The sequence below is a fragment of the Cygnus olor genome, chromosome Z, assembly GCF_009769625.2.
Source record: "Cygnus olor isolate bCygOlo1 chromosome Z, bCygOlo1.pri.v2, whole genome shotgun sequence".
NCBI classification, from domain to species: Eukaryota; Metazoa; Chordata; class Aves; order Anseriformes; family Anatidae; genus Cygnus; species Cygnus olor.
In genome coordinates this window covers 50,983,932-51,008,956 of record NC_049198.1, presented here as the reverse complement: position 1 = coordinate 51,008,956, position 25,025 = coordinate 50,983,932, and the positions used below count along the sequence as shown (strand labels likewise).

General features: G+C 41.3%; 1 protein-coding gene across 1 annotated transcript in view; it reads right to left on the bottom strand.

Annotated features, from left to right (window-relative positions):
• The window catches only part of NRG1 (neuregulin 1), a 183,112-nt gene that overhangs the window by 135,100 nt on the left and 22,987 nt on the right, over window positions 1-25,025 (bottom strand). Inside the window, exons 2-5 of the mRNA XM_040541542.1 lie at window positions 17,585-17,762; window positions 11,233-11,357; window positions 3,356-3,406; window positions 453-503 (exon numbers count right to left, since the gene is read on the bottom strand). Of these exons, the coding sequence (XP_040397476.1) occupies window positions 453-503; window positions 3,356-3,406; window positions 11,233-11,357; window positions 17,585-17,739 (382 nt within the window). The 5' untranslated portion in view covers window positions 17,740-17,762. The remainder of the gene's footprint in view (window positions 1-452; window positions 504-3,355; window positions 3,407-11,232; window positions 11,358-17,584; window positions 17,763-25,025) is intronic.

Genomic DNA, 25,025 nt, shown 5'->3' with positions numbered 1-25,025 from the left:
TGAAGGGAAATCCACTCCAGCTGGGAATGGATGGCTTCAAGGATGTTCCAGTTACCCTAGGGCCAGGGTGTGTGAAGGTGGAGGCAGAGGGGATGGTTTTTGAAGTCACACATCACCTGGGGAAGGCAGGGAAGGGAATTCCAGGTAGGAAACACTTGAGCAGTTTCCTCCTCTTTTGTCCTGCCCAAATATGCACTTAGACCTTTCCAAAGGGAGGTGGTTAGCCCTCAATCTGCAAAGGACATGACTTTGAGAGTTATACTCACATGTATGCATATAATAAGAAATAACAACCCTTTGAAGACATATCTGTAGGTCCAGGAATCCTGCCCAGTCACTCCCAATCCCTTACCATAGCTTTAGATAGAAGCACATCGTTTGCTGAGCTATGGAGTATAAAATGTGTTGGAGGCGCTTGCCAGCAATAATTTAAACAACTTGTATATACTTACAGGAGGAAGTATTTGTTCCTTCTGTTGAAGCTCGTATCCTAAGCATGGGTTCTGCAACACACAGAAGGTAACAACAAAGTTGTAAGAATAAAGCCACAGCTACACTGTTATACTGGAGGAGCTCAAACATCTTCCCCAAGAAGAGCTTTCTTTTTCTTTTTTTTTTCTTTCTTTTTTTTTTTTTTTTCCTTTTTGCAGTAATCAGAAACCCGCCAAAGCAGAGGAAAAAAAAAATAGGTAGGTCCAGAAAGCAAAGAACTTCAAAGTCGGTACAGCATGTCCTAGGCACACTGTGAATAATCAATTACAGCACAAAATGCTCCATAGTCCTGGGAGGGAAGCCCAAGAGAAAACTGGCAAAGAGAGAGCAAAGTTTTCAGCTGTTTGTGACAGCATTGGAGGAAAATGGAAAGCAGCGTATCTTGAAGCTCCGCAAGCTGACCCAGGAAACACTAGTTGCTCATCTTCTTCTCTCATTACTCTGAATGGGCAGTCAGGACTCCAGGGCTACCACAGCTATGGCTAAGGACCTCTGTGGCTTGACAGAGAGCAGGGTCCATGTGTGCTGCCAACTCTGGAGGCAGCTGTAGCTGGAAAGGCGAGCAGGACATGTTCCAGACCAAAACTGGACATAGCACCAGCCCCAAAGTGGTTGCAAAGAAAGGAAAAAGGAGAAGCATTCTCAAGATGGCAAATAATCTTGTAGGACAGCTGAAGGAAACAGACCTCAACAGAAATCACACAAAGGCAGCACTCAGAAAAGTGAATGGAAGAAGCATGACAGCCTCAAGCTGGGGCTGAACCTCCTGAGCAGTAAGAAACTGAACCAGACAGCAAGGCAGGGCCAGGTGTTTGGGTGGCTGCATGGGCTTTCACTGCCTTAAGTCCAGCAGAACATAGTGTCGTGCACGAATAAAGAGCTGAGAAGTGCGCTTGAGGAGTACTGTCAGCTGGAAGGAGGAGTCTGCAAGAGAGCCATTAGCTTCAGGCAGCAATGTGATGTGCCACTGTGTAGAGGGATGAAGTCAAGACTGTTAACAACCGGCCTGAGGATCGCAAGGAGCAGGTCAGGCATTCTGCATGCTCTTTAGTGAAATACTCAGCAACATGTCGCATGAAGCAGAAAAGATGAAGTATTCAAGAGACCTAGCTCCTGGCAATTTACACATCAGCGTCTCACAAACAGCCTATCTTCAATTACAGAAGCAACACGCTCATCATTTATTTCCATTTGCAAAGCCTAGAGAAAGTCAGTGATGCCCTAAACCCCAGACACTCTTAGTCAGCAGGTGAATACTGTTAGTGGCATGGAAAGCTGAATTGGTCTGGGCCCAGAGGGAAAAATGGAACCTGGGTGGGTTTGGCACTGAGCAGATCTCTGATCCAGTCACATGGCAAAGACTTTTTCAGAGCTCCATGGAGATGTATATTAGAACATTTCAACAAGCAGCCATTGAACTTATTGCTTTCTGCTCTCCTTCAGGCCAACAGCATGATGCGCTGCTTGGCATTGTGTCTGCAAGTGCAGCAATTTATCAGGAATGAAGCCAGACTTTTGAACATGCCCGCCTCCTTCTCTTCAGTGACACAATAGCAATATAAGAGGAGAGCAGTAATGTAACAGCAGGCACTGGAAGGGATACAGGCATGGAAACCGACCACTCAGGAACAAGAAAATTATTTCATGGGAAAGAAGGGAGCGAAGTGCAGGGTCTATATTCTTGCTGCAGAAGCGAGAAGGCAAGGGGAGCCCACTGGAGTCAGTGACCAGCATGTCACCTTCTTTGAACAAAAATGGTTCCAATGGTTACTGGACACTTGCTATTAGCTATGTGGTCTCATACATATCCAGTGAAGCACGGGTGACAGGCCCTACTGAGAACATGAAAGAATATGGGCACATCCAATGGCTCTTCTGTCAGGCAGCGGTGCCAAGATTTCAGAAGTAGGTCGCCACACACGCAGATGCATCAAAGGAAAGGCTGCAGGCATGCTAAATGCAAAATCTGGCAATCACACTGTTTTCCTTGATCTAGCTTACAAACACTGTCAACTCACACTAAAACCTGTCTCTGCCAGACATAGCTTTCTCAAAAAGCTAGCAGGACCCTGGCCTCTTTGCCAAGCAGGATATGTGCATCTTGTAAATCCTTGGGATGCTCGGCTTACACACGGCTATCCACATCTCCCTCGGCCAAGCTCAGCAATAGAAACAACTGCTGGTATTGTGACCATGTATAAAGTAACTCTAACTGTTAAAATGAGGAAAGTGACTTCTCATTTCCAGGAGTAACTCTGGAGGTGTGAAATATATAACTGCGGGCTGGATGCTGAAAGCAAAATCCCACCAGCCTGAAAGGAAACTGTCTGGAGAAGGCTCCTATTATGCTAAAGGCAGCTTCAAAAGTGGTAAACTATGGGCAATGAGCTACCAGCCTACCTTCACAGACCCCAAAGAGCTGTCAGGAAATCTATCTAGAGCCCTGAGGAACAGAGCAGTCTAGGCAACAGACTTTCTGGAGGAAACATCAACATGTCCGTATGCTCTTCAAGTTTATAAGCAGCTGCTAGGATTTACAGGAACAGGAGCAACATGTGCTTTTTGAAAACACAGGTCCTAACAGCTCAAATACTTTTTATTCTGGCTGCTGCAGGCTGACAAGTGCAGGCCAAATCAGCATCCTCAATACAGCTCCAGGATACCAAAGAGTATGCTTGGCCCTTCTTCATTCATTTCTTAGTCCCTGAAACAGCTCCAGCATTCAAGGTCATATGCAGGTGCTGAGGCTCTGGATGCAGGCGATTTTGATGTTTGCTAAGAGGAAGCAGTCTCAAAGCTGCAGAAGCAGTTTCAGGAAGAAACAAAGAGAAGGAGAGAGAAAGACTCTGTTAATTGAACTTACGTGAAGAAGTTTTTGTCCCTTCTGTTGAGACTGGTATCTTGCTGGTGCTCTCTGGAAAACATAAGAGGCAACAAGAAGTTATAATGTGGAGTCAGGTGGTCCTCTAACTTAGCATTCAGCGCCAAGAATGGAGAAGGTAAAGAGGAAAAAGGTGCTCAAAGAAGCAAGCTTAAACTCTGCTTCAGTGGCAGAGGCTGCAATCAGACACCAACTTGCAAAAGTTTCCTTTTGGGAAAAAATGAAAAACGATGGCGTCTACTGCTGTGGCTGAAGAAAAAGTCTGTTACTTCTCAAAAAAGCCAGTTGTTCAATCTCTCGTTCTCCTCTGGGAATAACTGATCAGTGGCAACCAGAGAAATCACACAGATGGCTCTGCTTCTGGAAGGCGTCAGTGTGAGTATTCACTCCTTATGCTTCTAGAGAGTTAAATTTTGCAACGATGTGTTCCTGCTCATATCACTTGAATTGCTGCTAAGTACATCCAATAATGTCACTTGCCACTTCAGGGAAATCTTCGAAGTCACACATGCAAACCCAGCCTTCCATAGGATGACTACTGGGGCTTTGTGACGGAAATCAGTTGCTTTGCTGAAGAGAGGAGGAAAACTGCTCTTCCATCCTGGTCGTACTGAGACACGTTATTGCTATTGACACACTGCCATGGACTTCTTGCACCGAAGTGACCTTGTGCTAACGACACCATCCATCTGTCTGTGCACTGCTGACCTTGCAAGCCACAACCGTGATAACTTTCCTGGGTTTGAACAAATCACTCTTCAGTTGTATGCATCTCAATTTTCTCAACATTCTCACAGCAGTTTCCCACCTCAGAGCTGTGCAGCTCAATCCTGCTGCACAAGCTTGAGATCTATGGCTGGAACTCGAACACCTTGAATTCTTAAGGCACACCCTGAATCCCCTAGTAGGCTGAACAAAACAAGGTTAGAAAAAGGCTCAGAAGAGGCTTAGGAAAAGGCAATTTAGGAATGTTCTTCTTGTATTCTTTGATTCTGGATTGGGTGTCCCTCTGCTCATATTCTTCAGAGTCCACACAAACTTGAATAGAGACAAAACATGGTCCAACTGTCTTCCCCCCAGGATCCCTGTCATTAAACTTGTGATGAGCCTGTGTATTTATTTATATCTTGTTAGCTTGTCTACTTTGTACTTCTTTTCCCTTTTGGTCCAGTTTTCTCTGGCAAATATCTTGTTTGTCTGGGCAATACAGTCCTTTTTCACCTCACTAATGTGAGAGAACATGTTATGCAGCATCTGCCTGATAGCCAATGGTGCGTGGCATGGAAATTGGTATCATAAGTAAAATTTTTAAGGTCAAAACCTTTGCACTTGGTCTTGGAACATTGTGGCCCACAGCCAGGCAACTTTCAGGACCATTTGCTGGCTATGAGGGCCTTTTGCTGTTGTGCACTGAGGACGTCTGAGCAATTAACCTTTCTTAGTCATAATAGAAGACAGAACAGGTCTGACAGCTGAGCAGCTCAGCATCTGGCACGACTGGAGCAACTTTTTCTTTCTCAGTTAAAGAAACCATGTTCCATTTAGTGCCCATGCTGAACTTTTTGGAGCATTTCATATTGCCACCTTCCCAGGATCAGCTGTGTCATTACAAACACAGGTGGGAAATTTCCCTTTCAGTGGAAAATACAGTTGGAGCCTCCCACACCAGAAATGTGTCAAGAAGCACATTTAGAAAACTTGGCGAAGTTACGTATTACCAAACCCTGTTAGTAATATTCACGTTAACAACATTACCAGTGGATGTTAACATTTGAAAGATGCAAAATTTGCGTGCATTGCTTATTGAGGAAAGTATACCACAATTGTAAAAGAGGCATTTTACTCCATCTGAGAAGGTCTGCACAGATCCACACAACAAACCAGTGGATAACAAGATAAGGCTGCTTGTGGGGGCCTTCAATACTTGCCAGAGGTAGAAAAGCCAGAAATATTTTTCAGTCATAGTACTTGCAGTTTCTGCTGTGGTCCACTGAGATATGGAGACCACAGCTTGTGTCCCCATGAGGAGTAGCAATCTCAAACACTCCATCCAATTCTGTCTGCTGGAGCTTCTAGGAAGCATTTAGTTTTGGTAAGGTAACTGTTCTTGAAAGATGTTTGTGCTGGGGATTTCTTAAGGAAATATGTTTAAGGATGGACAAGAAATCCTTGTTTGGGGATACTTTTGGCAACAGGTCCCTGAAGTCTCTTAGTCCCATTTTCTTTACACTCTGGTGAGCTCCATCTCCTGCTGTCTCTTCTGGCAAGATGGAGAAGAGTTCTCTAAACATGCAAAGGATTCACAGCACCCTTGCTGAGCTTGGACTCTTGATCCATCCTCCCAGTCAGGGAGCTTTACCTGGGCTGCTGAGAGGGGACATCTTCATGCCTGGGCAACAAGATCTGCTGAGGGAGGCAAGAGGTCTTCCTGATCAGGAAAGAACCATTATTTATTTATTTATTTTACGGGGATTACCAAACATCTAATAGGCACAGAGCTGCTGTTGCAAAGAGCCCTCTCTGTATGCCCCCACAGCACTTTCTTTTTCTCCCATTAGCGTGCCTAAGACTTAACACAAAAAGCCACCTTCAGCAAATTGAAGTTTTGATCTCACGTTTTCTGGTTCCAGATTTGAAAGTCTCTCTGAGGACCCTGGCCCGGACAACAACCTCTGAGGGGGAATCAACCACCATGAGCATCACAGGTAGTGAGAGCTGCAAAGTTATTTCTTGTCATACTGATGTTCACTTTCTGGCAGTGATTTAAGACTTAAGCATTTTGCATTGATTTTTTCAGTTAGATACCCACCTACATACATGTAGAGAAAAAACGAGTACCTGAACCCTCTTATTTGTTCTTCAGCAGATAAAGTAATAGGTGAGTAGAGGGTGTGGTCAAGGACATGGAGAAGTCCAATGGATAAACTGGCATTTTGTTTCTAAAAACTACTATGCTTTTTACCTTTTTCCTGATCCTCCAAGAAAGTACTGCCCAAAATCAGATGAGAAGAGCACTGACTTTCTGAAACAACGGACTCAAATTTGTCAAATTGCAAGGAAGTTTCAAAGCTATTCTTAGGGAAATTCCTATGCCAAACTGAGCAATGGCAACATTTTATTTTATTTTATTTTTCACTGTGGGGCCCAAATCATTGACACTGATCCAGGAATGATGATTTACACCCACTGAGAATCTAACCCATTATGCCAGCCTACTGTGTTAAAAACAAACTATGGTCCCAGATCACCTGTATCTATGTTAAAGAAAAAAAACACTCCTGCTTTCATCAAATCTCAGACAGATTAATGCATGAGTAGGAAGGAACTTTTCTTGCATTTAAGGTATTTTGTAGTTGGCCACATGCTCAATAGGTACTAGATGCAAGATGTTTTTAATGACATACTTCTCTGCCATCTTCTTGAAGATCAGCCACTGGCTACCTTTAGAAGAGGAAGGGCATGGTCACAAAATAAACTTTAATGAATGGTGAATCTCTGTTGGTTACTGTGCAACTCTGAGCAGTACCATTACAGTACCATAGAGTACAACTCTACTAGTACAACTGCAAATCCTAAGGATGCAAAACCAGAAGCTTATGCAAGCCACTGCCTTTGCAGTTAATGAATTTACCATGGCTTACCTCTGCCGACAGCTGAGTTACCTGTACCTATCACACGAACACTTCTTGTTCCCTTCTATTCAGGCAATGTGGCCCTAGCCTCTCCTACTGATGACTCGAACTGTGTCAACTCACTTTGCATAAGATGTGCACACGGAGAGCTCACACAGTGCCCTGCCTTGACCCAACAACTGCAAACACTGAAGACTGCTAGCTTCCGAAGCACCTCTGCTGGAATCCACCCTTCTGCATGCTGAGCCACAGTGGGCCCAGCAAATCTCCTTAGTGAGACAAAAGATTTAGGTCAATAGGTTTTAAAGGGGAAGACTGACACCCGATTCAGCTGTAGCTGTGGCATGCTCAACACTTTAGAAAACAAGGTCACTTAACTCGTTGTTTAAATAAGACATTTTGTGAGCAAGTTTTCAAACATAAAATTGAAAGCTTTGGCTGTGGTAGGAAGTATACTCTCAGTACCTGTTACTGAGCTAAGGCCTTACATCCATGCCATGAAAAAATGGGCCATGAAAAAATTCACTGCAAGAATCCTTTGCCAGGTTAAAGTGACAAAATGCAAAAGGATGCAAAAAGCAGCTATTACCACACAACCAAACCTGTGCACTATTTACACAACTCCAGGAGAACTTCATGGCTCTAAAATGACCTCCATTATAATCCTTCTTAGGGGAGTATACATGAATAAGAGTGAAGGAAAGTAAGAATGCAGCTCATATCCTGTGGCCAAGTTACATTCATTAGAAATTCAAAAGAGAACAATAACTCCCACTGCTTGCTCTTAAAAATGGTAAAACAAACTAACAAACAAACAAAAAAACCTCCAGAGTTTATCTACATATTTTTACATTTGCTGCATTTTTGACCTATAGATGTGGCTCTACAGATGAGGCTTTATGTATCTTTCAGTAAAAAGGAGAAACATTTGAAAAAAAAGTCTATGTAGGTAAACAGTGCATATGCATTTGTGTGTGTGTTCATATGTAGCGAAAACTTTCACAAGAGAAAAGATGGCAGTTTTAAGTAACAGCAATGATAATAATAAATGTAGCAGTAAAAAAGACAGGAGTTATTGTATTGACTATTATTGTTTAAGAAAGAAAGTTATCATTCCTAGCACTGGATTAAGGAAAAATAAAGTGGTTTGCTCATTAAAACAAACAAACAAATGAACAAACAACCCCCCAAAAAACAAACAAACAAACAAAAAATATTTCCATTAAGAAATATTCTTTTTTCTATGCTTTGGAGCAGGAAGTGAAAATCAGTCATTTTCAGATGTGGGACCTTAGTGCAAAAGCTGTCTTGTTCTCTGTGTGTTTTTTCTTAATATCCATTGCTAGTTGATATTAGGGATAAGGCATCATGTTAGATAGACCTTTGGTCTGGCCCTAGAGTTCTCTTTTGTGGCATATACCAGCAAAGAAAATTTCAATCAAAATAGTTAAACTTTGACAGAATTCTGGGGAATTAAACCCAGGATTTTTACACTGAAAACCAATAATCTTTTAGTGGAAAGAAAAATAACCTGATGTCCAGAAATATCATTACCTTGTCCACCCTTGGTCTTAAAGTAAACAGCATAAAGGGAAAGGTGGATCAAGGTTGTAGGTAGCAGGACATACATAATAAATACGACCAGGTGAGCATACAGGTGCCCATGGTGGATACTAAGTGGCTAATTAAAGTTAGGGTTCATGTAGCTGAGCAGCTTAATATGACCACAAGAAAGTCAGGTCTTTACCCCACTGTCACTCTGTCTGTTGGAGATGGGAGGATAAAATCTCTCTGCATACCCTGCAGAGGTTCAGCCTTCTCAGACGTCCACACACTAGTTTTCTACAGCAACTCCTGGGCTATCCTGGACCAGAAGAACTTCTACAAATACCAATTGTAAGAAAATAGCAAATAAGAGCTAAATATGCTTCCCCCCTCCCCTTCCCCCCTATGAATAGGGCAGGACCACACAGATATATATGGGACCTGAGTAATGACTACCCTTCAGGGCTCATTACCGAGTTTGGATCCCAAATCTGTCATTAAGCTAGCAAGGGGAAGAGGTCAGGGAATGCAGGGGAAGAAGGGGTGAGGAGGTCACCCATGCAGGGGGTCTGCCCCAGTTTGTAAAGCAGATGTTGCCCTCTGAGGCCTTAGGGATCCATTGCTCTTAAGTCACCAGATGTTGCCCATGCTGTTCCTCAAGACCAGGTGGAAAATTCCATACTTAAAAAAAAAAAAATAGGAACTGTTGTACTAGTAATTTATAAGCAACAGTAAGCGGGGGGGGGAGGGGGGGGTCAAATGTATGTGTGGCAACCAAATATGCATGATTGATTTATTCATCCAATGAATGCTGCCATGCCTGATTCTAGATTATCAAATATCACTGAGATGTTCCAGTTCAGATCTTTACAGAAAAGAGCCAGCTGTCAGGTTTAGATTGAATTTTTAGATTTTTACCTATTATCAAGGGGGTTTGCATGCACAGCTATGTTTTAAACAACAGGTTTAAACAACAAGGTTAGACAAATTCTAACATATCGGTTACAAATTCATTTTGAAGGGTTTGTCTGCAAATGTCCTCATTCAAAACCAAGCTCCTGTCTCCCTGCAGTAAGAGTGTTTTTCTGTCATTTAGCACAACTCAAAGGGAAGCTGAAAAATTCATGTCACAAAGCATAGGAATAAAGTGTCCCAAGTGTGTTCCCCAGCCAGGTCACCATTCTTTGTATGAGGAAGTAATGGAGGATGCCCAAACTTTTTTTTTTTTTTTTTTCCCCCAATCAGGCACAGTGTCTACAGTTGATTTTTGGAAACTCCAGTTTCTTGGAAACAGTACAGGAGTTTTCCATGTAAGCAGCTAGTGAGCAATCAAAATTTGTGTTCATGGAAACCAAGAGCATTTACAAAGCTACACAGAAACACCTACCCATTTTTGCTCCTAATAACATTCTGGTAAATAACACTTGATCTTTTATATGAGTCTCCTGACATCTGATCAAGACTGTAATACCAGACAGCTCATGTGAAATCTTAGCACTTGGGATTCTTCAGTTGATAAATTAGAATAGCAAATACACGATGTGAATACAGTAAAGCAACCACTGTGTGACCACAGAACAGCAGATAGCCAAAGAGAAATCCCACTGGCAAAGGTTCACATTTGTTTTCCTATTCATTGAAATGCCTATATCCTGATTCAGGGCACAATGCAGAACAGAAAAAGCATCAATGGTAAATTCCCATTGCAACAACATCTTCAAAACCATCTCATGTACACACAGAACATATGCTTTGTTTGCTAATGACAGCATGTTTGTTTGATACTTCACAACTGTCTAGATACAGGAGTTTGAATTATCAGAACTGAATTAGACAATGTCATGCTTAAGGAACAAGATTCCAGCTGAACCACAGCCTTCAAAACATTCGCAAGAAGCAACAGTACTGCTAAAACATTTCTGTACAAGAAAACACTCACTAAATTCTGTCAGAAGCATTTGGAACTTCCCATAAGTGGAATGAAAAGGAGCTCTGCAGAAATAACAACCTATAATGATTTAAAATCATTTGGGTAAGTCTGAATGCTACCTGACTCATAGGAATCTCTGTTCCTCTCAAAATGACTTTAAAACATAGTATCTGAATTACATTCATGGCTTTGAATGATATACTTCTGAATACATTCATGCCTTTGTCTTTACTATGGTAGAAATGAAGAAAAAATAATACTATCAACCTCTGTGAAAGGAACAACGGTGCCAACTAGAACTATGCAAATATTACTTAAAGACAAAGAGTGGCATTCTAGTTTAGAAGTCAGACTGAGAATCATTTTGTAGTAAGTGAAAGCCCCCTATAGTGCCTCTGCTACTCATATATACCACAAGAAATAAAATAATATTCCCTTTCTTTCATTGTCGTCTTGTCTTGACTATTTAGACTGTGCCTTAGACTTGGTGTTGGAAAGTGTCTCACAGAAGTGTTCTCCCCCGAGATCCATAGGAGACATCCCATTTGACCAGGTAAGGAAAGCCAAGCATATCAACCACACAGTAGCCAAGTCTGTCCTGATTCAATTTTTAACACACCTAACAGATTTCAGTGTTGCCACTTCCACTAGCAAATCTTTCCCTTCCTTCAGTCCCTTTTGCCCTGATGGCAAAAGACTTGTAATACAAAGTCTTTCTGAATGCAATAGTAAAATAAAGAGCCAAGCCTTACCATTGGCGTCCGTGATGATAACACTGGCTTTAGTACTGTCATTCCCTAGTTTGCTGCTCACTCTGCATGCGTATTCCCCAGCATCAGCCAACGTGGCTCTATAAATGTGAAGCTCAGAGTATTTCCTGTGAAATAAAAAAAAAAAAAAAAAAGAGCATGTAAACATCCTGTATTAGAGTAACAGCCACTGCATGAACTAACGCATTCTTTTTCCCTCTCAACAGAGTCTTGTCTTCCATTCTTATACTCTGACAGATTAACACTATTCAGGTTTGAAAGAAGGAAGGAGAGTAAAAAAAATCTCTATCCTTAAAGATGCTGGAAAACAGGCATAGTAATTAACTCAATTAAAGATACTTATTTATGCCTTTTTTTTTTTTTTTTTTTTTTTACTTGCGAGCAAGCTTGTTCTTAAAGGAAATCTCTGAAAAACAGCCTTCCTCCTTCAGCTGAACTGTTGGCTATTCAGATGCCATGGAGATGGGTGTAATACTAAAATAGATTATCCTTTCCTACAGGTTCATATTGCCAGTAGCAGAGTTCTGGGTAAGTACTGTAGTTTCCAACATCTGACTAAATAATCATGAGATTAGGACACACCACTCTCTTTAACAACCTCTGAAACCCCAATAGTAAATCACTCTCCAGCACTAACAAAAAATTATGGGCAGGAGCACAATTTGCATGAAGCTACATTTTGTTCCTGGCTCAGAGATGTAATTTAATCAGTCTCCAAGGTTTTGAGATTAGATTTTAAAATGCAGAACTCCTGCCTGCCCATTAATTGGGTAGAAACATGTTCTGGTGTCATTCAAGGGGTCCCCAACTCATGTGATATCAATAATCCCATTACCTAGACTGCAGAGAATGACTGGCTTGGGGAAAATATACAAATTACTGCTGTTCCTAGTTTCTGTTTAAAATAAGTGCTTTGGGGAAGTTTTTGCCTGCAGCAAAGCCCCCTCATTTACCCACAGAATAGTCACTTAGGAGAGTTCATGAGCGCGGGCTTCCCTGTATTGGCTTACTGTAACGTTAAGGACTGTTCCCCCAGAGGCAGAGGTTCTTCACTCTAAAAACTCTTAGTCACCAGCAGCGACTGCTGAGGTAAGCAACATCTGTGGAGTTGCTTTGCCTGAGCACAGCCATGTTTTCCTAACTCTTCATTCAGACATCACAACTGGTTATCCCTTCTGGGTATCATTGAGCTGGGTTGGGTTCACACCAGAGACAAGTCTCTTGTAGCAGGAAGGCTTCTGGAGCAACCAAAATCCTCAGTACTGCTTCCAACACATACTTGAGAACCATCCCTCTCTTCACCACAACCAACTATCCCATCTACTGTCAAACAACTGCTTATAGACAACTCAGCCTTCTCTGCCTCTATGTGAAGGTCCTAACACTCAGCTCTACTAGAAACCTTCATCACAAGCATTTCCCTTCATGCCATGAAGGAAGGCTGCTTTCTTGAGGCCGCTGGCCTTTCAAGAAAAGACAGCAGCCAAACTAGGGTTATCAACTGCTAAGGTGCACCTAAAAGGTAAATAACTGAATAGCTGACTATTTGGAGCTCCTTCTCAGGTAATGTTTTAAGGCTACTTTCCAATGCTGAATTAATTAACTGGGCTGTGTTCCTGGCTGCATTTCAGGTAACATACACGAACAGACTCTAGCTAGTGGTAACCAGGAATACACAAGAAAGAAGTGGTTGAGACATTGACAGATGCTACTGACTCTTTGGGTGGGATTTTTGCATCTAACAGCTATGTTTATACCACAGTAAAAATGACCTGCTCTTCATCCTTCCTGCCATCTATTCATATACCTGGCAGTGGTCTGTGCCACCTAACAGCTTGCATGGACTTGTGATATTTCCTATATCCCACGTTATCTTTCAGCCTATCTTGCAGACATTTGTGTATAGGGGGAGCTGGCTGTAGCTTCATGGGACCTCAAAAGAAAACATAAGAAGGCTCTGTTCTTTTGGGAACTCACTTTGATAAGCAAGCAGAGCTGCAGCGATATCACTTTTATTTGGGCACTCACTCTGTGTCTGCTGCAGTCTCTTTCCCCTCTAAGATATCAAGAAATATTGATGCAAACAACCTTCATGGAACTCCTAGCTTTTAGAGGAAGAAGCTCTTTTTGCCTTACATATTTATTTTTATTCTTTGTTTTACATTGCACTTACAGAGAAAGGTAAGGAAGTGAGGCTTCCTTTTATGATTTTAGAGTGATATTAGAATAGGTAAAACAACCATATGGTTTACAAATCTACTTCTAGCAATCCAAATTCATTCTTGTTTTGTAGAAAAACTCTGCAAGAAGGCCAAATAAGATGAACATTTTGTAGTCTTAAGGATATTATCGAGACATATCAGGACAGAATTCAAAACAGAACAGAAGATGACTCATTAATGGCTGTAAATGAAGCAGCTCCCTAGCAATTCGGTACTCCCACAGTATTCACTGAAAGTCCCTTTTAAGAGATTTTATATTGAAATGCCTGTCATTTTCTCAACCTATACTATGCTACACCAAAAAATACCTCTCCCTCTAAGGTTCCCTTCTGATGTATCTTTAGCTCATCACCACTGCTGAGCTTGTATTCATACATGAAAGGGAGAAAATACATCCACAGAATGCAGTCCCAGCCCACCTTATCTAACTGCTTGAATTTATTTTGCTTCCAGGCTCCATCTGTCATCCAGAATTCCCTGTCTGCGAGCAAATATCCAGGCTATGCTTGGATGAAGCCCAAGTTGCAGGGCACTTGCATATGAAGTTTTCTCATGAACGGTTGTTTCCAAAGCCATCATCTTGGTGAAGCAGCAACCACCTTCCCCCCTGCCTCCAAACAAAAATCCTTATACAGAAGCTCATGTTCATGTAATGAAGAGAGCTTGACTCTGTACAGGATACTACCCAACACAAAAAATGTGAAGTCTTTACCTGAACTTGAAATGCATAGAAGGAAAATGAAATATTACTGGTACAAGTGGACACCAGCAGGAATGCTTAAATAGCAAGTGAAAAGGCCTTGTCTGGTGTCTAACTTTCGCTGTGTCTCCATTGACACAGAGGAATACCTTAAAACTTGTCTGTACAGACAAATCAATAGAATATGGCATAGTGAATCACCAGGAGTGCTAAGAGCAGCAGAAACTCACTTACTGCATGCTCTTAATTAAAAAATTTGAGGTAAAAAGTGAGCACTTAAATACTTTTCACCAAATGTTAAACTTTCATTTTTTTTTGACTTTCCAGTGGAATGAAAAGAGGCACAGTTATTTAGTGTGATTCACCTGCTGTACTGTAATGTCATTGCATGTCTGGGCCCTGTGCCTTCTGAATCGACCACCCTGAAATCATTGTAGCGAGCTTGGAGGAGTGACCCCTAAGTTCAATTTATATGAAGCGCCAGTTTTCAGAAGGCTAAGTCTTAAGGAAACCTGCATTATCACAGAGTCTTTCAAACCTTTTTTTTTAATACAGCCAGCACCTATTCCACTTCTGCAAATCTTACGAACAAATAGCATTCACACTGGACAAACGCACCCCAAAATACCAAGTTGCAGTATCATCTTTTCCATGCGTGCTCCAGGTGTCAATCTAAGGTCTTAATTTTCTGACTCTGAGCTAGACACTTCATAATTCAGATTTTTTTTTTAATTGTTAAAAATCTAAAGTTAAATATCCAGAGTTCAGAAACTTTTATTTTTTCCCTGCAATGAACAGTTTTTATTTTGCCATCATACAATGAGAAACATGACTTCTTATAAAATATGAAAATATCAGAAATCGCTTCTGGCTTCTTTTTTTTTTTTTTTTTTTTTTGGTAAACATACGACCTTTAAAGTAGACATGAATCCTAGACAGCTCCACAGCTATGCTAGCCTTCCTAGCTGATGTTTCCCACCCTGGACAGTAGTAATAAATTCACACTAAAATGCTTGCTCTAACAATATGGCAGCATATGAACATGACAAACATTTCTCAATGTTTTGTCATGGGAAAAAAAAAAAAAGAAAACAAAATCCATCTTGACCATTGATATTCTTTCATTTGAGATGGGATTTTTTAATGTGGCCTTATTTACTCTAATCTATATGTCTTATTATATTACCATTTGCAATGCCTTTTCCCCCCTTTTCCTCTAGCTTTAGAACACATGCTTGTCCCAGTTTTGTCAAAAGATCTGTCTCCTCTTAATCTGTTCACATCTACTCTATACTGGAAGCACACATAAACAGCAAAAGAAAAGATGACAAAGCACTCATATGTCCCCAAGCTAAAATCTCCAAGTAGAAAGACAAGGAAAATCCTTTAGATATCAGCAAAGGCAATGGTTACAAAGGCAATCCTTGTCTTCCCCCTTTTCGTACTCTACATCTAGTGTTTTTTACATCTGTAAGGGGAAGGTCTTCTTTTTTCCATACTGAAAATTCTGTTTTAAAACAGAAAACAGAACAGAGAAATTCTAAGGATGAGTGATACCTCCATCGCTGGGATAGCACACAAGTGTGAAATCCAAGTCTGCATTCTGCCCACTTATTGTGAGGGACTTGGACTTCAGATTTCCATTTTCCAGAAAGAGGCACAATTTATAGGGTATTTTTTTCTGTATCTTTTGGGAATTTTAAATATATTTTGGCACATAAACCTCTAAAATAGCCTCACAGATTCCACATGCATAGTCTAATCAATGGCTATGAGTGAGTGTCCATTATGCCAGCTCCTTTCTCTCCCTCTTACTTGCCTCCCTCTCCTTTCTCTCTCTCTCTTCCTCAAAACTTCGAGAGATTTTGCATTCATCCTACCAGAGTTCTGGGTTTTCAAAACTGTTTCCTGCTCAGCTCCACAAAATAACTTCCCCTGCTAATGTCTCCACTGTCTTGTGGTGCCTGGTAGAAGCCAAGACTGTTACTGATCCAACACTGAACTGACAAAGCCCAGCCCCAGAAGGTGAAATCCAGGCTCCAGTGAGTTTGGTCAATCATCATCAGCAAAAATGTAACAGGAGAAAATATAGTCTGCTCCTCACGGGCAGCATTCTCCTGAGGGCCAGGCTCTGATCTGTACAGACTAGACTGAAAATGCAACTCTGACTGAGACATACGGCCCTCTAAATGGGTCCAGACAATTTGCCAGGCTAGCTGCCACCTGGAATAGCTCCATTTCACAAATGCTGGAAAGAGACATTGCAGGTTCCTTCTTGCCAGTTGTGCGACCATGGCACCAGGGCTGCAGTGATGCTTGTCTGTCCCCTTCCATATTCCATCAGCCCTTTTTATGGGGCACAGAAAGCCAAAAGGGAAGTCAGAACATCTCGTTTTCAACCTGAATGATTCTGGAAAGTCAAGCGCCTGTTTGATTTTGGCTGCTATTTTGTCTACTGAGATGAGATCTATTGAAGTATGAGGGCACTTAACACTCTGGAGGAAAGATCTCCTGTAAAGTTCACACCAAATCCTCTGTGTGCTGCACAAAGGGGACACAAGGCCCAGTGCAGCAAATTGCACCACTACCTAATAAGAACAGAAGTAAGAGCTGAAGGGGTGTGTTCAGACAGATTTTCATGGCTCCTTTTGATGAAGGAGCAGCGGAAATCAAAATTTCTAAACCTAAAAAACGAGGTAGAGACCCCACAGCAAATGTCTTCTCCTTCATCAATGTAGAAAATAGATTGTATAGCTTATTCTGCCTGCCCTGCAGAAACAGGGCACCACACAATCCCTTGGCACTGGTCAGCAGTCATGTGTTGGGGACATTTTCCACCAGGCAGGAAGATGAGATTTACAGGCTTTGCTACTCATCTGGCATCTGCTAGACCCATGCTTTGTCCTGCATATGCTGGAATGCCTCTGGTAAAGGACTGCTGCAAGCTTGCACATCACACTTGAAGCTAAAGCAGAAAGCATTCAGCCCTTCTTCAGAACTAGATTGTTTACAAAGCAAATTTCAAAAATATTTTCCAAATCCACATTGCATTGATGATTTTAAATGTTCTTGGATTTTAGACAATAAACATAAGGTACTTCTGTTCTCACAGGTAGTTTAAAAATAGCCTGTCTCCAAGGTTTACTGGTTAAGATGATAGCCTTTGGCTATCAGAGGAGAAACAGGCATTGAAAAGGTAAAATTATTTATGAAATATTTATACCATACTACCGCTTCATCTATACGTTTGAAAAACAAAGTCAGCGTCTGCTTCCTTAAAGTTCCTTCTTCTTTACCTCATAGCTTTTATCTTTGTGATGCTGCAGTTAATAACCTTAATGCTTGTTTTCTTGTGAGCAGTCTTCTCCCCACCCCTCCCAGCCCCACTTATGACATATGTCTCTGTACTTACTTTTGTTTTTTGGGGATCTTGACATTATCCGGTTTGGTTTTCTTGGTTATTTCCTTTCCATTCTTTAACCATTTGAATCTGAGCGCAGGGTACTCTGAAGTGGTTTCACACCTTAGCACTAGCTTCTGACCCACAGCAACCTCTTGGTTTTTCATTTCCTTCAATTTAGGAGGCACTGCTAAAGAAATAAAAGAATGAGCTGGTGATTAGGCCATCCTCAGAAAAGAAAACAGTGCTAACCACAGTTGATGTAGGCAAAACCCCAACCAGGCAAACAATGCTTCTGCACCAAAACGTAGTAAGTAGGGGTCAGTTATGTGTAAACACATATCAAACTTAAAAGCATAAGGGTGTATCTAATGACAATCTAGTTTGTTCCTTTGTAGTCTTCCAACACGGGTCTTTATGAAACAATTCTGCAAGCCATATGCAGCCTGGGTGAGAACTGAAGCATACTTATGAAAATGGTATAAAGCACTAGTAACACTTAGTTGATCACGGGCACCTAGACACAAGACAGCACACTGCATCAGGCAGACTAGGTAGGTAATACAGAGGGAGGACATCTTGACGAGTTATTTATTTTAACTGCTATGAGTCAGTGGATATCTAAGGCTCCAGGTGCAGCTGATGTGACAAAAAGCTAAAAGCATGAATACAAGCTCAACAGCTTCCCTAATCTGAGGGAAGGGCTCTTGCTTCAGCCAAACATTATAACCCACATTATACACCTAGCACAAACCTCAGCTTGGCTATATCCTTTCCCTGAGGCAAGAGACGACGGGCTTGGAAGCCCATCAAGTGAATCAATATCAATTAAGGATATTTTGGACCCAGAAGGGGACACTGCATTGAAAATGCTCAGCCAACAGCTCCCACACACTGATGAGCTCCAGCTGATGCATCTCAATTTCTACCATGTTGTAACAATAGCATTTCTTGTGTAGGTATATTTCAAACCGTTTAGGACTTCCTAAGTTAAAGACCTCTAATACTCTGCATCCAGAACTGGTCTTTGAGCACAGGATTTACACAAAAATACAGTGCCATTGTGAGATGCTATCCTTCATTTGACCCAGTGTGTTAGCTGCAAAGCAGCTTCCACCATGCTCCTGTAGCAAGGTAAACCACCTAATTTAACCTTATTTTCCCTGAGGCTCAATACAACACCTTTACCACACAACTGGGGAGGGCTATTATGGGAAGTTACATCTGGTCAGTTGATGGGTGACAGCGTGTGAGTCTATCTCAGCTCAGCTGTGCCCCATTGTCAGCCTATACCCTCAGGAAGCTGTTATTCCCATGCAGCACCTCTAGCATAGCATACTGTTATTTTTTGGTTCATTTCTTAAACAGCTGTAATACTGTCTGAGGAAGTGAAAGGCCAGTATGGCCAAATGACTTTCCACAACATGCAGATCAGGATCTCTCATTGTGATGGCAATAGGTCTCCACTATGGTCCTGTGTAAAAAAATGCTTAACACCCTGGAACATGCTTGATGGTGTTTTGATGTTTGGTGCTCACGCATTTGTGGGGACTTGTTGACGTCAATTGCTCTTAATTATTATTCCAGTCAGGCAAAAATCAAGCAGCACCACTACAGCCTTAATCCTGAGAGATGTGTATCACATGATGAGACACGTTTGATATGTGCTTGCCTGCTAGAGACAGCAGTGTTGCCTGTCCCACACATGAGGCAACCTTTCTGATCTCATCACAGGACTGCCCAGGGAAGCCAGAGGTATTCTGATTTCCTTGGACACTGGGCCCAGAGCAGAGTGGCATAAGCAGCAGTGGGAAAATGGGGTGTACAGCAAAAGAGCCACTGAGGTGTGGCTATCGAGCCATGGTGGAGGTTCTAGACATGGGGCAAGCACAGGGATTGGGGCAGTGACAGAGCTGCCTCAAGAACTGTGACATACCAGGTGAGTGAACGGGGACTAGGATTTCATGGTCAGAAGGAAATGTGTATTTATATGTCAGTTTCCATTTTCCTGCCCCCATCCCCCAAGACAATTTTGGAAATTCCAACACGTTCCCAAAATGCTACCGAAACAATTTTTGCTTTCCATAGAACAAATGTCCACACACTGTTTTAACAATGTGTTTAAATATTTACACTTTTGTGAGTGTGTGTCCGTGCATCTATTTGTATATACATGTACAATTACATATGCACGCGTGCAAATATTCTGGTATTTATCCAGGAGAGAAAGAATTTTTGAAAGATACAACCTTTAACTTTTCTAACAAAAATAATTAGCATTAATTATCAGCTTTACAAGTGAGGTTTATGCTAATAATTTCATTGTGTCACCTAATATATAATCCTTTGTCACTACATGAGAAAAGGAGCTGCAGAGGTATGAAATAAAGAGATGCTATTCCTTATTATATCCCGATTCCATATCTTGAATAAATTAAGGGAATAACCACAATTGCAAGGCTCAAAATTTTGTGCTAAAGACTTCAACTGGTTATTGATTTTTCCTGTCAACATAGCGGGGTAAAACTGGGAATAAAAGGGAGATGCCATTTTGTTCCTGAATTTTATTTTAATTCAATATTATCTGTGCAAAATGACTTGCAGATTTCTTCCTCCATAAGAACTGTCAGTGAAAAAAAGAAGTGTTAAATTAATATGCTCAACTCTTGCCATAATTCAGGAGTTACCAGGAAACATAAAAGAGGATTTAATCAATGGCAGTGACCCTCACTAATTCACAGTAACTCGCTGTCCAAGCATGCAGGCTCGCCAGGGAAAGCAGTAAAAGCTGTTCACAGACATGACAGAAAAGAGACTGTGTCTTTCTTTCTCCCTCTCTTTTTTTTATTTTTTCTCCCCTTCTCCTTTTCATTTACACTATGTTTGTTTCCTTTCAGCTGCAGTTTTGCAAAAGCTAATCAGACCTGCCAGGTGTACGAGACAGCTCATGCTAATAAAACTACATCATTGTGTGTTTGGATTGGGATCAGCTATGGCTTCCACGGATGCAAGAGGTAGTTGACTTTTGTCACAGCTTGTGCCAGTTTTTCTGGTTCTGGTAAGCCAGGACCTTGTCTTGTAAAAAATGATTTTAAAGGAGGCAAGAATATTTATAATGATAACTAGGCATTGCTCCTCCCCAAGCACCTCCCTGCCCTCGCATCGCTACCCCTTTGTCCTTTGTCCCTAAGGCATATCCTGTCAGCTTGGCTCCTTTCCACCTGCATCTCACCGCCTGCCATGGAGCATGGCTCGTGCCACCACCAGGGCTTCTGTCCAATGCTCTGGGTGAAGTTGGCCATCACCAGGAGGAACAAGGGAGAACGGGCACGGAAAGCACTTTCTGGGTCTCCCACACATGCACGGAGGTTCAGATGCCATCTGGCACGGGGTAACTTGGTCAAAATATATTCTCAATATTGAAAAGAGACTTGCTGAATTTACTGCGGAGCAAGTTTTGGACAGTGCCATTGAAAGTTCCTCTGGTACTGCAGCAGCAGAGCTCTCCCACGTGCCATCAGTCACAGAACGACAAGGGCCAGATAGCAAAGAAAATAAACAAATCTTGATAAGAGACACTGGAAACTAACTGTGCAAACACCCTGAAACTGGCACTGCTTGAATGAAAAGTGTGGTGGGATCCAATTTATGTGTACTCCTTATACTGAAAATATGTCGGAACCCTGGGAGGGCCTCACATTTTAAGAGTCAATTAGACATACAGAAAGGCACCCACGTCCAACCCCACGCTTTTCACACTCCCTGATCAAGACCTCCCTCTGCGATCCGTGGACCTCCCTGGATTTGACAGACTTTCTAGGAAAGCACGAAGGGTGATAGCAGCCAGAGAGGGCTGCCTCACTGTGACAAGCCCTACAGAAGTGACAGTTGTGTCAGCAAAGGTCCCCGTACTGTTGGAAGAGCACGACAGGCAAAAGCATGCAAGGTGTTATATCTCTGCTTATTGTAATGGCTTGAATGCCTGTCATTTTTTTGCCTTTTTTTTTTTTTTTTTTTCAGAAATGTACGTCTGCTGGCCTGCATAATATCACTGCAGATAAGGAACACACATTTCCATATTCACTCTGCAAAAGACACATTGATAATGTATGACTGGAGATAACTTCTTCTCTCTGGACTTTGGTGAGTTTGGCAAAGCACAACAATCTCCTCACCCTCAGTGTTTGATTGTGTAGTTAATCTGCATGGAACCTCAACACACTGAACAAATTAAACAGGAAACCTGCAAAATATTATCACACAACTACATGCTTTCAGCTGAAATTCCATGAGGTACTTTTTTTTTTTCTTTTTTTTTTTTTTTTTTTCCCCTAGGAAGGCACAAAGGCTTTTAAGAGTCTGAATACAGGAATGTATTAGACATGGTTGCCAGTATGCATATGTGCACAATTTGCTGTGCAAAATTGTGACGAATGGTTTGGTGAGTGGTAATAGAAGCCACAAAAATAACACCCATTGCCTTGGCCTCAGATTTGCTTTTTTCTAGCACAATGCTCAAGGCAGGTCAGTAATGCAAGACAAATTATATTATTTCCAAAAAGCCTTCTCCCCTTGCATATGAGATTGTAATCAAGCTCAGGCTTATCATCAGCAGACCAGATTTTCTAAAGCCTCTGGTAAAAACAATATAAGATACACTTTAAAATGTATACTGCTCCTGCTTAGACAACTAAATATATATATATTGTTTTCTGTTGTTTTTAAACTTTCTATTATTCTCTCAAGCAACATTTGGATTCTGAGCACTTTTCATAACTTGGGTTTTTCATTCCAGCATGCTGAGTCTCTGTGCAGATTATCTATATGATAAAACAGTGTGGGTAATGATAGATAATCCCACACCAGAGTGCCTATTCAGTTACCAGAGTAACTGGTAACTATTCAGTTACCAGAGTAACTGAATACGATCTAAGAGACTGGAAAATCAAACAAATCATTTAACTGCTTAAATGGATTTTTTTCAGTTCTGAACTTTTTCAAAAATATGGCCGGATACATTTTAGCCTCTGGGTCTTGATATGATTCGAATACTTATGCCTGTGAAGAAGAGCAAAAGGAAAAATGCAAAACTGACTTTTTTTTTCTTTCTTTTTTTAAGCATTACATGTAAAACAAAGATCCACAGAATCTCATTCTTTTTCACGATGTTAAAAGGATTTTATTTTTCATAAATGTTAGATATTGTAAAGGCCAAGAGAAAGAAGAACACCACAGGAAAGGCTAGCACCAAGTTCAGGAGCCAAGAAATGGAGCAAGAGGGAGGAATATAACACTACTGTCATGTTCTTTGAACATTGGACCAGGCAAGGAACCTGTAAATGCCACTGTAAATCAGAGTAGCTACTCCCAAAAACCAATCACAAAACCAACTGCAACTCTGACTACCCTGACAGGGAACTGTTTATCTCCAGCTGTGGATCATTTGAGACTAAACACATTGAGCCTGACAGGTTTGACACGTTTAGGTGTGACAGTCCTGAATTCTCCATCTTTTCAAAGTAATGGTGCACACAATGAACTCAAAGATATCCACCTAAAGTCCTGGTTTATTCTGGATGAGAAGCTTTCAAGCACATTTCATGTCAGAACTGATAGAAATTTACCCCTTGCTATGAAGCTGCTTCCCGAGCTTGTGTTATGTTAGTCTTCATTTTGTTCTCCCTTTCAGAAACACAGTAAACTCTTCCAAAGAGAATGTCATGAACGATCTGATAACATGATCTTGGGAAGGCAACTTTTTTAACAGGACACGGAAAATGGGCATATGGAAAAAGTACTGTGCAATTGGAGGTCTCCATACTTCCCTCCACTATACAAGTAAAAAGCTTCTTTAGTGGATCCTGAAAAAGGATGGCAGTGACAAATGGGCATTTCTAGTAGAAGTATCATGCCCATGAAAGAAAGGTAGACAGTGTACATTTATTCAGTGTAACAAGATAATGCCAGGCTATCCAGCCTCATGCAGTTACTCAAGATATCAGTTTCCGAGCTTAGACCTCCTCAGAGACAGGGAACTGCATTCAAAGATAGCAAAATGTAGGTTACACAAGAGAAGCTGTGTGTGAGCAAGCGTGTAACCTAAAGATTACAATTTAAAGGTCAACACTTAATTTATTTACTGATGATCATGTCTGCAGGAACGCATAGCCTGATTTCATTAAATACTCTCTCCTCTGTTTCACAGGGTAGCAGCTGACTCCAACTAGCTGCATCCCTGATAAACTTTAATGATCCTGTTAGACATTGTCAATAAAAAAAAAATCTGATCATACAGACTGAAAATGTGGGGACAGCGTAAAATAAATATACTTGATATGCAATAAGCAATTCAGGGACAACCGCTCATAAAGTCGATATAAAAATCTGCAGGCCCATATTTTACATACCTAAGTGCATAAAGGTAGACATCAGAATCTTTATTTGAGCACTAAAACGAAAGCAATCCAATGCAAAGAAATGCTATGCAGGCATAAATCCCATGGATTTCAAGTGGACTTGCAAGTGCTTTCTTAATGTGATTTTTTAAAATGAGGCCACTTTTGATTTAGGAGCTGAATTTCAGGACTGCATGTAAGAAAAGTTTGTCTCAAGTTGTGTGCCTTGAAGTCAGATGAGGGGAGGATGGGTGGCTTGCTGACTCGTACATATATCTCCTCTTCTCTGTTCTCCAGCTTAACTATTTTCATCACTAAGCTCTGTCTTTGCTTGAAAAAAAGACATCCAGTAAGCCACCAAAAAGAGTCTAGTACAGCTGAATCACCTGAATGCAAAGCCTGTGACTGCATTGCTAATGGGACTGGGTCTTAAGATGACAGCTCATGACCAGACTTGGAAGGCTCATCAGATCACTGAGTATACAAAATTTAAACTTCAGGTCTCAGCTGTCGTACATGTGTTGCCACCTTGGTGTGCCCTAAGATTGTTCTGGGAAGAATGAAAACAACTAGGAAGAAAAGAAAGCAAGAAAGAAAGATGTGCAACATAACGATACGCCAAATTCATTGTTCTTTAGTATCATTTCAAAGTTTATTCCTCTCTATAGCAGTGGATTGATGATGAAAATGCAGTTATTACGTAACTCTCTCTCTCTGTCTCTCTCATGGTAGCACTTACACTTTTTAATGAGTTCCTTAGAATATTAGGCTGTTAGCCTGAGGTCTACAAAGTCTGCAGCCATCTCCTCCTCTCCCTCTCACATTTCTTTGTCTATGGCACACCATCAGAACACAAAGTCTTATGTGCTGAATCCTTTAAGTTTTTCATATCCTATCTGCTACCTTGTGTTTTGTAACTCTTGTTTCCATCTCCTCTGGTCTGGGCTGCCTCCCCATCCCCTCAGCATTTCAACATCTAGCTTTACCTTCACACAGTTCCAACAAAGCTGGGGTGGTCATGCACAAAGGCCATGAACGATTGCTTTCCCTTAATCCTA